Source organism: Chelon labrosus (assembly GCF_963514085.1).
Source record: "Chelon labrosus genome assembly, chromosome: 14".
Lineage (NCBI taxonomy): Eukaryota > Metazoa > Chordata > Actinopteri > Mugiliformes > Mugilidae > Chelon > Chelon labrosus.
In genome coordinates, this window is record NC_140347.1 from 18,741,774 (window position 1) to 18,756,542 (window position 14,769).

General features: G+C 41.0%; 2 protein-coding genes across 3 annotated transcripts in view; one reads left to right on the forward strand and one right to left on the reverse strand.

Annotated features, from left to right (window-relative positions):
- Nucleotides 1-935: 935 nt before the first annotated feature.
- LOC311499913 (toll-like receptor 5) lies at nt 936-3,591 on the reverse strand (the record flags this gene model as incomplete). The annotated part of the gene is made up of 2 exons (XM_084561051.1): nt 936-2,828; nt 3,544-3,591. The coding sequence occupies 2 exons, from the start codon at nt 3,589-3,591 to the stop codon at nt 939-941; spliced, it is 1,938 nt and encodes a 645-aa protein (XP_084417177.1). The 3' UTR covers nt 936-938.
- Nucleotides 3,592-5,604: 2,013 nt separating this feature from the next.
- Nucleotides 5,605-14,769, forward strand: part of dtnba (dystrobrevin, beta a) — a 37,033-nt gene continuing 27,868 nt past the window's right edge. For both annotated transcript variants that reach the window (XM_084560481.1, XM_084560482.1), the window contains exons 1-2: nt 5,605-5,821; nt 13,618-13,672. The gene's annotated coding sequence lies outside the window, so the exon portion shown is untranslated. The remainder of the gene's footprint in view (nt 5,822-13,617; nt 13,673-14,769) is intronic.

Genomic DNA, 14,769 nt, shown 5'->3' on the forward strand with positions numbered 1-14,769 from the left:
TGTTTTTCTAGTCATCTCTTCTTAGTGTTTTGTGTGTGTGTGTGTGTGTGTGTGCACATTTCCTGTGTAATAAGTAATTACTTGTTTCCCTTAGGATAAATAAAGTATCTATCTATGTAGAATATTTTATTTGTCCTGAATCTTATGTTAGGAACCACTTCTCTTCTCTTGACTTTTTGTCCAGATCAGATCAGATATTAGAGTTTATTCACCCCCAGATCTGCTCGTGTTTATTTTTCTTTATGTACCCGTTTCTTGTTTGAGCTCTATTGATTTTCACGCAGCATCAATCAATGGATTGTTCTGGAGCTCCCCCTGCCGGCGATGCGGTGGAACTACATGCACAATACCAATACTGAGTTTAGATAAAACTTAATTTATCCCCGTGATGGACAATACAACCGTCATTTCAGTGCTCTGAGGCATTCAGCATGCCTCAGATTATGTCACTGTCATCTCAGCATTCATATAAAATATCTGTGTGGTTAACTGAGTGTTACAGAGAGTCTTATTGTTTTGTTTTTGTTTTTTCAAGCAGAAAAATTTAAAGATAGAAACTGTCTTTATTGTGTGAACACTGGATGTGGCGTAAATGTTTTAATGGCCAGGTCTTTATTTATTCCTTTTAGACAAAATCAAACTCAATTTACTTAAAATTTTCATACATAAATCTCTGTAAATAACTGACAAAAGAAAACTCTTTTTCTTTGATGTTTTTGTCAGATAAACATAGAACAAAAAGGAACAGAAGTCCAAATTAAATATTAGATAACCACGTCATTATAGAAACAGAGGAATTACACATTTACTTTTGATCTGATTTGAAAGAAAGACAAAGATTATATCATCTGAAGAGGTGTTACATATATTTCAGTTGCACAGCTGACAATTAATGACGCCAATTATTTCTTCATAATTTCTCAAGTTTTATCCTGGAATTAAACTTCCTTCTGCTGCTGTGTGATCTGAGCAGAGTAATCTATCAGGCTAACGTCGCGAAGATCAGGGGGAAATTCACATCTAAGCTCCTGAGCAGGACTCAACAGCGTCACATTGGTCTTGTCCAACCAGTTCAGGAAGGTCTTCAGATTAGAGTTGCAGTGGAATCGGTTCGCGCTCAGGTCGAGCATCTGCAGGTAGCCGAAAGCAGCCGGGTCAGGGGAGGCTATGTAGTTATCAGAGAGGCTGAGCCTTTTCAGAGTTTTGGGTAAAACGTCGAGTGGCAGATTCGTCAGGGAGTTGGATGAGAGGTCCATCTCCACTACTGAGGTGAGACCCTTGAAAATGCCTCGGGGGAGAGAATGCAGTCCGTTGGAGCTCAGCCCGAGGCCACGCAAGTGCTTGAGGTTGTTGAAAAGATTCAGGCATTTGCCCTGAGCCCAAATAGATTGCAGGGAGCTGCCGCGAAGATCCAGAACCTGGAGCTTATTTGGACCGACTCGTCCACTGGGCACACACCACCTGATTGTGTTTCCACCATAGAAGAGATTCCGGAGGCGTTTCAGCTTGGTTAGCAACACGTGAACATCCCCCAAGTTTGTCAACCTGTTGTCCGCAATGTTCAGATGCATGATGTTGCGGGCAAACTTAGTGACACTGTTCACCGCAGAGGGCTGCAGCTTATTGTCGTCCAACAAGAGATAATCTAAACTTGGTAGAAATGCAGGGAAACCTAGGTCTCTCAGGGAGTTTCCTGTCAGAAACAAAGCTTTCAGGTTGGGAAGTCCACTGAACGAGTCATAACCCAGGACACCTATGTGATTGTGAGACAAGTCCAACACTTGTAAGTTTGTCAGAGAGGCAAATGTGTAAGAACGGACTTCCCCGAGCAGGTTGCGTGAAAGGTTGAGTGCCGATAAATGACCCTGGAGGCCGTCAAAGGCTCCTCTGTGTATCTGATTCAAGCTATTCTGGGAAACGTCAATGACACTGACCTCTTCCAGTGGAGCAAAAACCCCCTGTTGCAATGCAAATATCCTGTTTTTAGACAAATCCAAAGAGAGGACTGAGCTGTTCCTCAAGCCGTCGAATGTACCGCGGTCTGGATCAGGGAGATTGCTGAAGGAAAACCCTTTGCCCATGTGCCCTGAGAGTTTGATGTTGGAGATCTTTGTTCCTTGAATGGCTCTGAAAAACCTCTGCAATTCAGCCACACCGAGACCGCTGCTGGACAGGTCGAGAGTCTCAAAGGACATTCGTCTGAAGGGATTCCCACATTTGTTCCAGTCAAAACTACCATCAGACATCAGTCTAAGAGGGGCAGAGTTCAGGTTCAGGAACTTGAAATGTTTTCCTTGAAAACCAGCAAGATCTGACTCACAAATCTGATCAATTCTGTTCAGCCTGAGATTCACTTCTGTCAAGTTCGTCATGTTTGCAAAGAACAGCGAAGGCTGGAGTAATCGTATGTTGTTACTGGACAGGTCAAGGGTCTTTAAGGATGAAAGTGGCTTCAGATAGTTGTCCTTCAGTATTGAATCTTTAAGGGAACAGAAGTCCAGTTGGAGGTTCTGCAAACCAGACAGTCCCTCAAAGGCCAGCGGCTCCAGCTGAAGGCCTTGGTTGTAGCCGAGCGTCAGCTTCTTCAGACGGTGTTGTCGGCTGAAGGTGTTGTTCCTGATCACAAGTGGCACACGCTGCCCCGAGAGGTCCAGCTCCTGCAACTCTGTGAGGTCCTCCAGGGAGGTGGAGTTGATCTCACCAATGCGGTTCATCTCCAGGTACAGGTGGGTGATGTGTGTAGGGAGAGCAGGAACCCAGTGGAGCTTCTTGAAGGCGCAGTGGGCCACTGAACCAGTAATGATGCATGATGGGAAACAGCCCGGCACCTGCAAGAGGAGATTTAAAAGTCCTTTACAACTTCCTTTCCAGATAAGGTTATAAGCAGTTACCACAAGCAGTGGAGTGATGCTTATCTGTCTTTCTTCACTTTAACGTTTATTAAAAAGAAATTATTGAAACAAAGTATTAAAAACACTGACAGAAAATTGCTGTCTCTTCCAAACAGACAGAAAAATTAAAATTAAATTATGCACATCCCTACAAGACACTAATATTTGTATTTTTTTAATGTAAAGCTTTAAATATACACATGAATTAAAAGCAAAAGAAAGACAAAAACATTAAAGGGCTACGTGTGGAAGCAATATCCCAATAATTATTGATCATCTGTCAAAATTATTGCTGCAACATAAATGCCTTAAAACTATGTTCTTTGCCCATTGTATTTCAATTGTGTTGTTTCAACTAGTGTAATTTTGCTGACTTTTTTTTATTGTATTATTCTGATATCTATATTTGTCCTTGTATCAATATTCATATTAAACATATTTCTGGCCCAACAGATTAAGAGAAGATGAAATAATAATAAATATAGTAAATCTGATCTATGAAGGAAAAACAACATCAATTCTCAGAGTAATAATTATTGTTACCCATTTGTTTTTGCCAATAATACACAACCAACACAGGTGCGGTACATCACTCTTGTAAAAACAATTTATCTGAGATAATAATAACTAAAGAAATTAGAGGTTCACATACCTGCAGGAAAACACAGATGGCAGCCACCTGAAGGCCCAGCGTCCACATCCCGCTTGAAGATTTTTTCTTTGGTGAAATAACGATCCAGCTTCTGCAAAGAGTAAAAATCTCTTCTCTGCAGTCGTCTCAGCTGGAAGCACTTTTATCTGCGAGCGCTTGCGTCACTTGTGTAGCTCTGAGGATTCACCCTGCAGGGTAAAGATGACGTTCAACGGGATTTCCCTTTTTTGTTTTTTGCACAATCTCTTTATTTACAAGAGGAAGGAAAGTACATTTGCATGCTTGCAGTTCTTTATTACTATGTACCCTATGTTTGTTGTGTATACAGGACCGGCTGATGTTGCACAACTGCAACAAGAAAAGTGGTCAACTTTAGAGAATAATGCACATTTTAGTTTTACCTTTTAACGTTTTAAGCCCCGTTCAGAGCTGGAGTGATCAGCCACTTGTGATCAGGATCACTCAGGGTGCATGTTAATGAGGCCTCGGAGACGTTTCCAAACAAATAATACTGTGGCGTTGCATAAAATGTAATTTGCTATAAATTTATGAAACCGGATTAGCGTTCTATAGCTCTCTTTCATTATTCATTGGCATGTTTAAACACAATTAAACACTTTAAAAAGGATGCTACATTTTGCCAGTAGGTGATGACGCCACATGTGAAATTCACTTGTGTGCTGAACATATTTAAGGGGAAACTGGTTTAGTCACATTTGTTCTGATTTCCTCTCGTACACATGAGTTGTTTTTGTTTTTTTCACAATGTCCTAAAGAGGTTCTTCCTTTTTTTTTTTTTCTGATATATACATACTTCCCTGGTAATTACAACTAAATTTCAGTCAACAAGCTAATTAATGTTTAAGTTAAGTGACCAACATGATGTGGTCAAAATGTTATTTTCATTCTTATTTGCCTTAAACAGATGCGAGTGGAGTTTAATCACACAGGGCTGGTGAATTTCACAACTTCTGGAGAACAAATGTTTGTCAAATACAAAACAGAGAGGAAGAGAGACAGAGGCTGAAAGACATTGTGCCAGTAATGTTACAGCTTCTGTTGCTGCAATCTATGAATAACTATTACATGCAATTAAGAAATAACATTACAGCAACAATGAGGGAGTGTGATAGGTCTACGTTAGCTTCCCCTTTGCTTGCCATCATAACCAGTTGTCTGGTTGTCATACATTTTCCTCAGATTAATTGCAGTTGTTGGCATTCATTGGCACTCATAATTTATATTCAGTTATTGGATTTGAACCAGACGGTAAATGCGGCCAGTCCTCTCTTTGTCTCCCTGTGGGAGGTGGAATCTTAGGAGTGTTTCTTTCTTTCTTTAAAGACCATTCGAAGAAAAAGCATGGAGTTGATGTTCACTTGTAGTCCATGTCATGAGAACGCTTAAACATAAAATGTGCTTTAGCAAAAATTATTAATGTGTACATGCTGTGTTACAGGAACTTTCCCCCTTCCCTTCTGAATTAGACAGACAAACTGATTAATGCTGACTATCTCTATCATGCCCCAAAAAACAATGAATAACACAGTAATCAATGCACATTATACGTTAATACTGACCAAAAAACTGAAAACTTTCCGATACTTCAGTCTGGATCATACAGTGTCATAATCAAGACGTGTTAAAACTCTCTTTTTATAAAGCGCTGGCTAAAGCTATTCCAATTTAATTTGAAAATAATATAACTAAGTACTTTTTTTGTAAAATAAGTGATTAAAAAGTAAAAGTTTTCTCTAGAGAGGCGGAAAATAACAAGTAACTATCTTTAAAAGTTGGGGTGGTAAAAGGGGGGCCAAGAGCAGATCTGTGCCCCTTGGCCACCTAAGCAGCTAAAGCCGCCCCTGTTAGTAGCTGCAACTGGTTTAACTTTCCTTTTTGACATATTTTTCAAGAGTGTAAATTGAATATAATTAGACTAGACGTGCACCGTTACTCGTCCAGTGAGCTGGCTTTGTGTCAGCAGCTCTGTGAAAGGGGAGGGACCGTAGAGAGGAGTGACTTTCTTTCAAAAATAGTTCACTTCATCTCGGCAGCGACCGGTGCAGCAGCGGCGGCGGCGGCGGGCGGCTATGGAGGGAGTGAATCATGGCTCCTTACGGAAATAAATAACGGGACCCGGAGGGGGGGAGGACGATTTACATTAAAACCGAAAAAGAAGCCGCAAAAACAAGGCGAAAAGACAGAAAAGAAAAGTCAGTGCCACACGTTTCAGTGTTGATATTTGGACTCGAAATCTAACCTGCCGAAAATAGTCCCGGTGAGTAAAGAGAGCTCGTCTTTCATGTCACATAACAGGCTACGACAGGCTTAAACAAACAGCTTGGTCGCCTCAAACTTGAGTTTTTATGTGAAATATCTTCGCTATAGTTTGTATTTGAACTCTCATGACCACATTCATTCGGGGGAACAAGGTGAACAGGGAGTTAAACTTTTCTGCAATATGGCCGCTCAGATGTCACACTGCTTCCCAGAAGAAGGCAGAACTTCAAAAAAGATGTTTGTCTAAAGTATTATTTTAAATTGGAGCACACTGGAGACTGTTAAGATAGTTAAATGTGCGTCTAATATGTGTGTAACTCAGTCTTGAGCGCTGTAGTAGACCGATGTCATGCCCACTTTTCAAATCAAAACTACTTAACGGTGTTAGTGTGCTCTTCTAGGGGAGGGACCGTGCTCCATTCAAAAATCTGGCAATTTTTACGTTCCCTGGCTTGTCGCCAAACACACAAGGAATGTGAAGCATAGATTAATGCTTTATTAAAATCTTAAATGTCCACTATAAAATTCGGCTTTTCTATTTAAAGCATAGCGACATGTATGCATACTGTATATGTGCAATTACAGTGCAACAAGCTGAATGGAAACAGATGTAGGAAGAGAGCTAGAGCAACCCAGTGTTGGGGTAAATAAATACTCCTAAACTATGTTAGGTGAAAGGAAATAGGTTAATCATATTAGCTTTTAATAAATCATTTGATAAATCATGTCATGTGACATGTGAGGGTTAGATGAAATGATTTATGGCAGCACATCCTGTCAAAAGATGTTATCGGAGGTGGTGTAAGCATTTTGGGGTCTGCAGCAGAATATGACAGCACCCAACCGACCATGTGGAAGCCATAATGCATGCTTAAGTTGTAAACTTATACCCTCCCCCCCAAGTATCTTCAGATTGCTTGTTTTATCCATCCAGCAGTTAAAAACTCCAAATATACTGACATACTTGATGATGGAAGTACACAAATCTCACACCTGAGCACCCAAAGCTCGAGAGTATTTGTCATTTTCACCAGGATAATGAGAAGAATTTACTAACAAAGTAGATGCAGATTAATGAATTTCTAACTGTGCCCATGTTTCATTACCCTCATTTAAGACATAATATATTCACTTATTCCGCTGTAATGCTCATAAAAAATGTACACGGGCTGTCAACTGAGTGGTTCACTGACAGTCTGAGAGAATAGTATGTGTGACAGAAACACAATAAGCTGTAAAAATCAAAATCTTAAGCCAAAGAAAACCCACAACCAGGCTGGTTGCAGACTTCTTCGAACTGTTGATCCCCGTGGAGGAGGCTAAAAAGAGAAAGATCGCAGTTACTGATGAGATGTGTCCTAAAGTGTTCCCCGAAGGCAGCGGTTTTCCCTGGTAGATACATATTGTGTACTTAAATTGAGCAGTGGGCGATTTGTTTACAGCTTTAACAAGGCAAAATGAAAGGCTGTAACAAGAATGAGACGTTTTTTACTGGCAACTAGAATTTAACACAAAAATAATCCAGTATATAAAAAAAGTCCTATTTTAAACATGCTTAATATTTTACTTCCAGAGAATCCTTTGTAGTTTCTTTACACCAGATTTCAAAGCGTTTCACTTTGCCTTCATATGGAATGATTTTACTTGTCGTTGATTTACAGTGGTGCTGAACCGTGTCTCCGCTGTGTGTGGGGAGATAATAGCGGTGAGAGTGTAACCTATGATTACCCACCTATGGTTTATCTGTAATTTCTTAGGAATTAAATTATAGTGAAATGTAAGCATTCGTCTTGCATGCAGGAACATTTGTATCAAACACTCAGAGACCTCATGATGTTGACTGTTTGATAAGTTAATGCATGGATAAAATACAGTGTAATGACAGGTCTGTTGCTTAGGAGTAAATTTGTATGACACCTTGTTTTGAATGCTTATGGTGAATCTAAGGTCATTGACTCTACAGTATGTTTGCCCTCCAGTCTGTCGGTTCATTGATCTGCTGTCCAGCCTGGTGACCAAAACCCTGTCCACGTATGAAGCAGTTTACTCGTTGCCCATCTCTTTGTAGCTGACAGTTGGTTTCTAGTTGCCTCGATAACCCTCTTGAATATTTTGCACCAAGAGCAGAATTTAAAAATATTGTTTGCATATGGACAGAGTTAGCTATTCTTGCCCTTGATGCTTTCTGTTTGAAAAGAAAATACTGCCAACTCTGCTGCCATTCTGTTTGGGTTTAACCAACGCTCTAAGACTGGGAATTTTGTGGTAGGAACTAGGGATGTCCCAATCGATATTGGGAGATTGGCATCGGGGCCGGTCCAGGCATTTTTAAAATGATCCAAGAAGACTTCTTCTACTGTTTCAGTGGTGGTTGGCTAGCTAAATTAAGGAAATTGTGTTTATTTAAGCTCAGATTTCAGACTCGGATCGGTCAATATTGCATACTAAAGGATCTGTAAGTGGTGGGCAGTGATTCCTTGCCGTGAAAGTTCGGTCAATTCTGTGTTTGCGTAGTTTGTAAGTCAACTATATCAGTCAACACCATCGGCTTTTCATTAGTTTAAGTTTAATTCAACTTGGCACCTGGCTATTTTGCCTGGCAGAAGTTTTTTTTTTTTTTGATTGCCGTTGCTACAACTTGCTGTATTTGGGAGATCCAGTGCAGTAAAATCCATACTTCTTCTAGTGTGTGACAGGAAACATATTAGGTGTACGGCAGATACTCTAATTTGGAAAATGTGCAAATAAAGTTGTATCGTATCGTATGTAGATCCGATGACAGTTTTAGTTTGTAGAGCACACTGTAGTGCAACCAAGTGAAACTTTTCACTCTGTGACACACTCAAACAACTTTCACTTCCTATCTTCTATGTTGTTTTTCACATGCACTCTCATCCTGTTGCCTCACTCTTTGCTTCCTTCCGGCTTCTTGCGTGCATCTTTATTTCTCTTTGTGTTTCATCTTATCCTCACATCTTTATCGTTCATATTCATGCTGTATTTCTCTCTTCCTCGCTCTCTGCAATGATTTTTCTCTTCATTGCCTTCTGTAGATCTACAGCGATCACGCTAAAGCTTTATGTGCATGCCGTACAAAGAACAGATTACCGGTAATTTTCCATTCTTACAGATCTTAGGTCTATGTAAATGGACTCGGGGAGGGGGGTTCGAGAAACAACAGTGTTCTCCTGTAAAGCCATGAAAGGGACTGACGCGGTGTGGGCGTGTTGCCTCAGGTACAACAGAGACAATGAAATATGATCCATGAAGGCCAGTCTGAGTAATAGATCCACAAGTATGAAGGCTTTTCAGGCGCCGCATAGCTTCAAAGTGGTTTTAGATTTTATTGTGACAACTGCCAGATATAAAAAAAGAAATACTATTACTCTACCAACAACATGTGCTTGATTGCAGCTGAATCTGAGTTAGGATCAGATATATTTTCCCAAACATGCACGCTTATCTTAAGTTGTTCAAATCCTTTGTTTTTTTTAAAAAGACAAGACAGATCTGGGCTTTGGCTTGAGTTGGCACCAGGTCCTTTTGGCTTTGTTTCACCTTTTTGGACGTCTACCACCCAACGCCACCGTGTAACTTCTCCAACCAGTCCAACACCCTCAGCATTATGCTAGCTGTTAACCATCTTAACCGTGTAACCAGAGATGCGTTGCTGCTGTTTTTACCTGCCTGGTGACAACCCCCGGGGTTTGACGGGTGAGATGGGTTGTCTCTTTTTGCAGCTCCGGGATCAGAGGTCAGGAGTGAGTGACTGACTGGAGAGGCAGGGGGAGTTTTTGCTTTCAGTTCAGCCTAGTCGTAGTCAGCGCCGCTGAAGGGTTTTCTTTTGTGGACTTTAGAGCAGAAATATTGGTCTCTATAACTGTACCGTTTAAATCTTATTAAGGTTTAAATTTATGCATAATTAAGGACAGCTTTAAGTGAACAGTGGGTGCTGTTGCAGGTCACTATCATCTTAGTTTGACTCCTGCTTGACGATTTTTGGAGTAGCCGAGGTTTATGTGGAGTCGGGCAAGATGGTGATGCCCAGAGCTACCACACTGGCATTCAGAAAATTTCACAAAGAACTTCCATCTTTAGAAATATACTATAGTCAATGATTACACTCTAATGTTTTAAAATGTGCCCTGTTTATTGCAATATATACGTATTTTCCTGGTGAAAATACTGTTTTGTACATCAACAGTCAGTCCATTTATCCACAATTCATTTTCCTATCACAACGTTACACACACTACAAATACTGCGGCTCATAGTAATGCACTAATGCAGCTGGACCAGATTCAGTTTTCCGTAAAGAAGAAAACAAAATGCGTTCATTGTTCCGTAGAAACCGCAGCTAAACTTTTCCAGCTTGTTGTTTAAAACCGAGTGACAGTTTATTTGGTCTCCGTCAAGTCTAAAAATGTTGCAGGACCCTCGAGACCGAGCCAAACCGCCAGCTATGCAGCCGAGGTTCCTGAAACTTTTTAAAAAATTCATTCAGAAAATTGCCTCTGACGGATTTTGGAGGGATTTGTGTTTCCAACCCAGAAGCCTGACATCGTTTAGAGTTCGTTTTGAGGATAAATGGAGCTTTAGGTATTTCAGCTACGTGTTGTGTCTAAGGTTGGAGCACACGCTACTGTAAATGTATCATGTATAACACACACACTGGTCAGGTCCTGTCAGGGTGGACGGTGAGGATAGCGAGCAGCTGCAAGTGGTAATGTGGTCATGTGGCATGCATGGTGTGTGTGTGTGTGTGTGGTGTTTACCACTCTCTTACCCCTCTTTAGTACCCACTCATCTGCCCATTCCTTTAGCAGTGTCATCCTGTCTTTTCTGTCCCACTCGAGAAGTTTTATTTGGTGGATTTGTCCCATGGTGAGTCCAGTGTCGGCGCTGATACAGAATGATTTTTCTTTTCTGTTTGTTGTAGACTAAGAACGATTGATATTTAAGAGCAGGTGTGTGTGTTTGTGTGTGAAGGAGAGAGTTATGTTTGCGGGAAGGATGATGGTGTGTTTGTTTTGTGGACCATTTGTAAGTGTAGCTGGTGTCTAGATACTGAGCTGTGTTTATGTGTGTGTGTGTGTGTGTGTGTGGTGGCTGTTAATGAACAGGTGCTCTGGTTGGGTGGTCTGCACTGATCTGACGCCCACTCTGTCACATTATACTATAATAAACCCTATAGTAAGAGATAATTATTGATGAGGCTTAACATCGTAATATTTTACCCTGCAGTCATTCTTGATAAATTCATCAACTTGATACTTACAATTTCCGTGCAACACTTTACATAATGCCACTATTTTAAGATGCAAAAATAGATTTGCAAAGTGGAAGGAGCTATTTTTGAGTGCCGCTGGCTCTGGAAGTGGAGTGCCATTAATTTTTCCCATAGACGGTGTTATGTGACTCACAGCTGGAGGACTTTTGCAGGTTTGGATGAGCATCAAACTTTCCTGATTGAATCCTCAAAATAAAGCTGTTGAGAGAACTGAATTTACGTCCTAGCGTGGCGTGACTAGATCCAATACTTATCAGCTAACACGGCATTTGGATTTCATTATGAGGCGTGTTTCAGCCGAGTAATAGGCGATGTAGGCTTCTGCATCATTTTGAAGATGTAGTACAGCAACAGCCCAGACCCTACGCAGACCCTAAAGCCTGATGTGTACCTCCCCAGAAATGTAACTGCGCGTTATGGCTATTCAGACCGCAAGAGCTGTGATTGGTCCGCTTGGTAGTAGCATATTTCCGCTTTAGTATTTCCGGCTTCTTCTCCATCTCTGCAAATTTGTAATTGATTGTTTTGGATCAATAATGATGGAGCACACTGAGGAAAGGTTAACTGAGGAGATTCAGCGAAATTTCGGTGAAGGCTTCAGTCGCCTTTGTTGAAAGTTTACTCAACTGGCAAAAAAAGACACAGCGCTGGCCAGCGTTTAATGCCGTTTTTACAGAGCGAACCACACAAGAGCACACAAGTATATATGGCTCGCACCGGTGCAGGCTATATGCGTAGGTTACGCCGTCTTGTCCCGCAGTACTTTAAAAGAGCCTTAAAAAATACCTCTCCACACACAGTAGTTGTGCTTGGTCGTTCCGAAGAGGTGTTTGAAATACTGTACTGTTACTCTTCTGTCCCTCATCGCATAATGATTTGATTGGCACGGCAGATTTTTGCAGGAGCATAATCAGTTCCCAACAGAGAGACTCTAGACCAACTTTCCACCATGGAACTTTTTGGGTGAGGCAAGTTGTGGCTATTTATATCCTGCAGCTTATACGTATAATTCACTTTTGGATTGTGGGTCTTTAGATGAAGAATTATAGGATGAGATGTGGTGAGATTCACAAATTCTTTTCAGCGGTCTGCTATGATAAACTTAGTTGACGTCATGAAAACTGATGGACAGAATTAAAGGCTGTCATTTCTAGACTTAAATAAAGAAACATCTGATCAATCAGACAAGACTAAGAATATAACTTTTACTACCACACTCTTTCACAGTCCTAAACATAAACCATGCTTACTCAACAAAGTGTGAGACTTTGTTTTCAAGGTCATGATCATCTGTGGTGCTTGAGGTTAGTAACCAACCAGACGGGAACATCATGTTCTTGTAACTGACATGTCAACAAGTCAGGTAACAGTGAAAGATAATATCTGACTACACCGGCTTTCTTAAAGCATAGAGTCTGACTGCTTCAGGTTTTTTAAGTGCATTGCTCCTTAGCATCTTGAATTTCCACATTTAAGACAATGAAACACTGTCTTACATGTAACATGTTTTTGTCTGACTGTGTTGCCTGTGCTGACAGGATGTAAGAGTCTGATTACTACTGATAACATCATTAGTGTGGAGCAAAGAACATAAGCATTTCATTTTTCAGTAGACGTCAAGGCTTGTATAGTGTAATTAAAAAATATTTGCGTTACAGAATCTACACCAATCAGCTGAAACATCCTGACCACTGACATGTGAAGTGAATAACACTTATCATGTGGTGACCTGTCAGTGGGTGGGAATATATTAAGCAGCAAGTGAATATTTTGACCTCAAAGTCCAGTCCGTGGAGGGCCCACCACACAACTTTCAGGCAAGCAGGCGGAGGCAGTGTGATGCTTTGGACTGAAGACCGTGGGTTCTGCCATTCATGTGGATGTTACATTGACACGTACCACCTAAATAAGCTTTTGCACCTTTTCATAAAAACAGTGATTGTAGTGGTAGTGGTCTCTTTCAGCAGGCAAGTTTGAGGTGTTGACTTGGCCTCCAAATCTTCCCGGATCTCATTTCAATCAAACATCTGTGGGATGTGCCGCACAAACAATCCCATGCATGAAGGCTCTACCTCTAAACTTGCAGGACTTAAAGGACCTGCTGCTAACATCTTGGTGCCAGATACCACAGCACATCTTCAGAGCTCTAGTTCATGCCTCGACAGGAAAAAAGGGGGACCTACACACTGTTAGGTGGTTATAATGTTATGGCTGATTGGTGTGCACAGAGCAAATGTTAAAAAGAAGAAGAAATAATAATAGTAAATGTCCAAAAAGCAAGGATGAGATATTAAAAGCATTTGAACACTGAGCAAAATAATAAAGTCTAGGTTTGTGATTACACTAATACACGAGCAAACATGTGTGCTGCTGCTGCTCTAAGTTGTGTAGGAGTGTGCATCCTGTGGGTTGTGTCTATTGTGTGTCTGTATTAGAAAGCCTTTATTGTGTTCAGGCTGAAAAGACTTTTCAAACTGCCTTTCTCTTCTCTCTGTGTCCCTCAGCTAGACGTCCTTTGTCGAGGCTCCTCTGTCCCGCGTGACCCCCTGACACAGAGAGGTATGACCACACACCCTCACATATATACACATATAAACCATGTACGTATACAGACCACCTATATGGGGATGAAGAGTGGATTAGTACTGCTATTTCTTCTCCACCCAGTCTTAATCCTGAGTTTAATGGAAGACTGTTCAGGTTGTGTGTATTCAGAGCAGTGTGTGTGTTGTTTGTTTCTGCGAAGCTCAGCAAATGTCAACCATAATAAAACACCATGGTGCAACACAAATGTGCGTCGCCGCCCTCACGAACGATGAAGAGCAACACACATGCTCCACCTCACTTTCCTCCTCTCTTTCCTACGTAGTTTACCTTCTGTAGTTGAACTCTTAAAGAAAAAGTTTAATTCTTTTGTCAGTCATCGGGCAACTCACGGACGTGTTCACAGTTTACAGTTACAGGTATTTACTGTAATCTCACGTTCTCTGTTGTGCAAACAAAGCGTGAGCAGTTCAATCCCAGTCCGTCGTGGTTTGTGGTATTTCCACAGTGTTTCACCTGTAGTTTCAGGATCTTTCACATGGTTTTGCATTTTGTAGACGTGAGGCTACTTAACCGTTGGTCCTTGTTACTGGTAGTTCTTTGATGTGGGTTTGGTGAGTCCGCACCTTTTCTGAATAAGCTCTGATGTAGCCGACATTTAATTCACGCGACGACACCAACAAATGTCCAATCGAGGCCACTGCGAGTTTTCATAAAGGCTTTTCTTGTTTTACTTATTCTCCTAGATTGTATGTGCATCGTACAACTGTATTAAGTCCAATAAATAATAGTTAAGTTAATTTAGTGTGGAAATGGTAGCTCATACCTTGGCTCCAGAAATGTTCTGGTCATTCAACACCATAGACTCCTTAACCTTCTCTGGAAGACTTCTTGTCTTGACGCTGTCTCCAGGAAACTTCTCTCTTCTTTTAAACGTAGTGTTCAGTGTTTGTTGTGGTTGTTTCGTTGCAGCCTTTGAGCGTACTAAATGTATTCAGTTTTGCGGGTTTTTTTGTTCGTTTTTTTGGCGTTGAATCATGTTGGAAGTATTGAATAACGATCCCCTACTACCAAAGGAAGGACTACCAGATTTCTGACTGACTGACTGACCC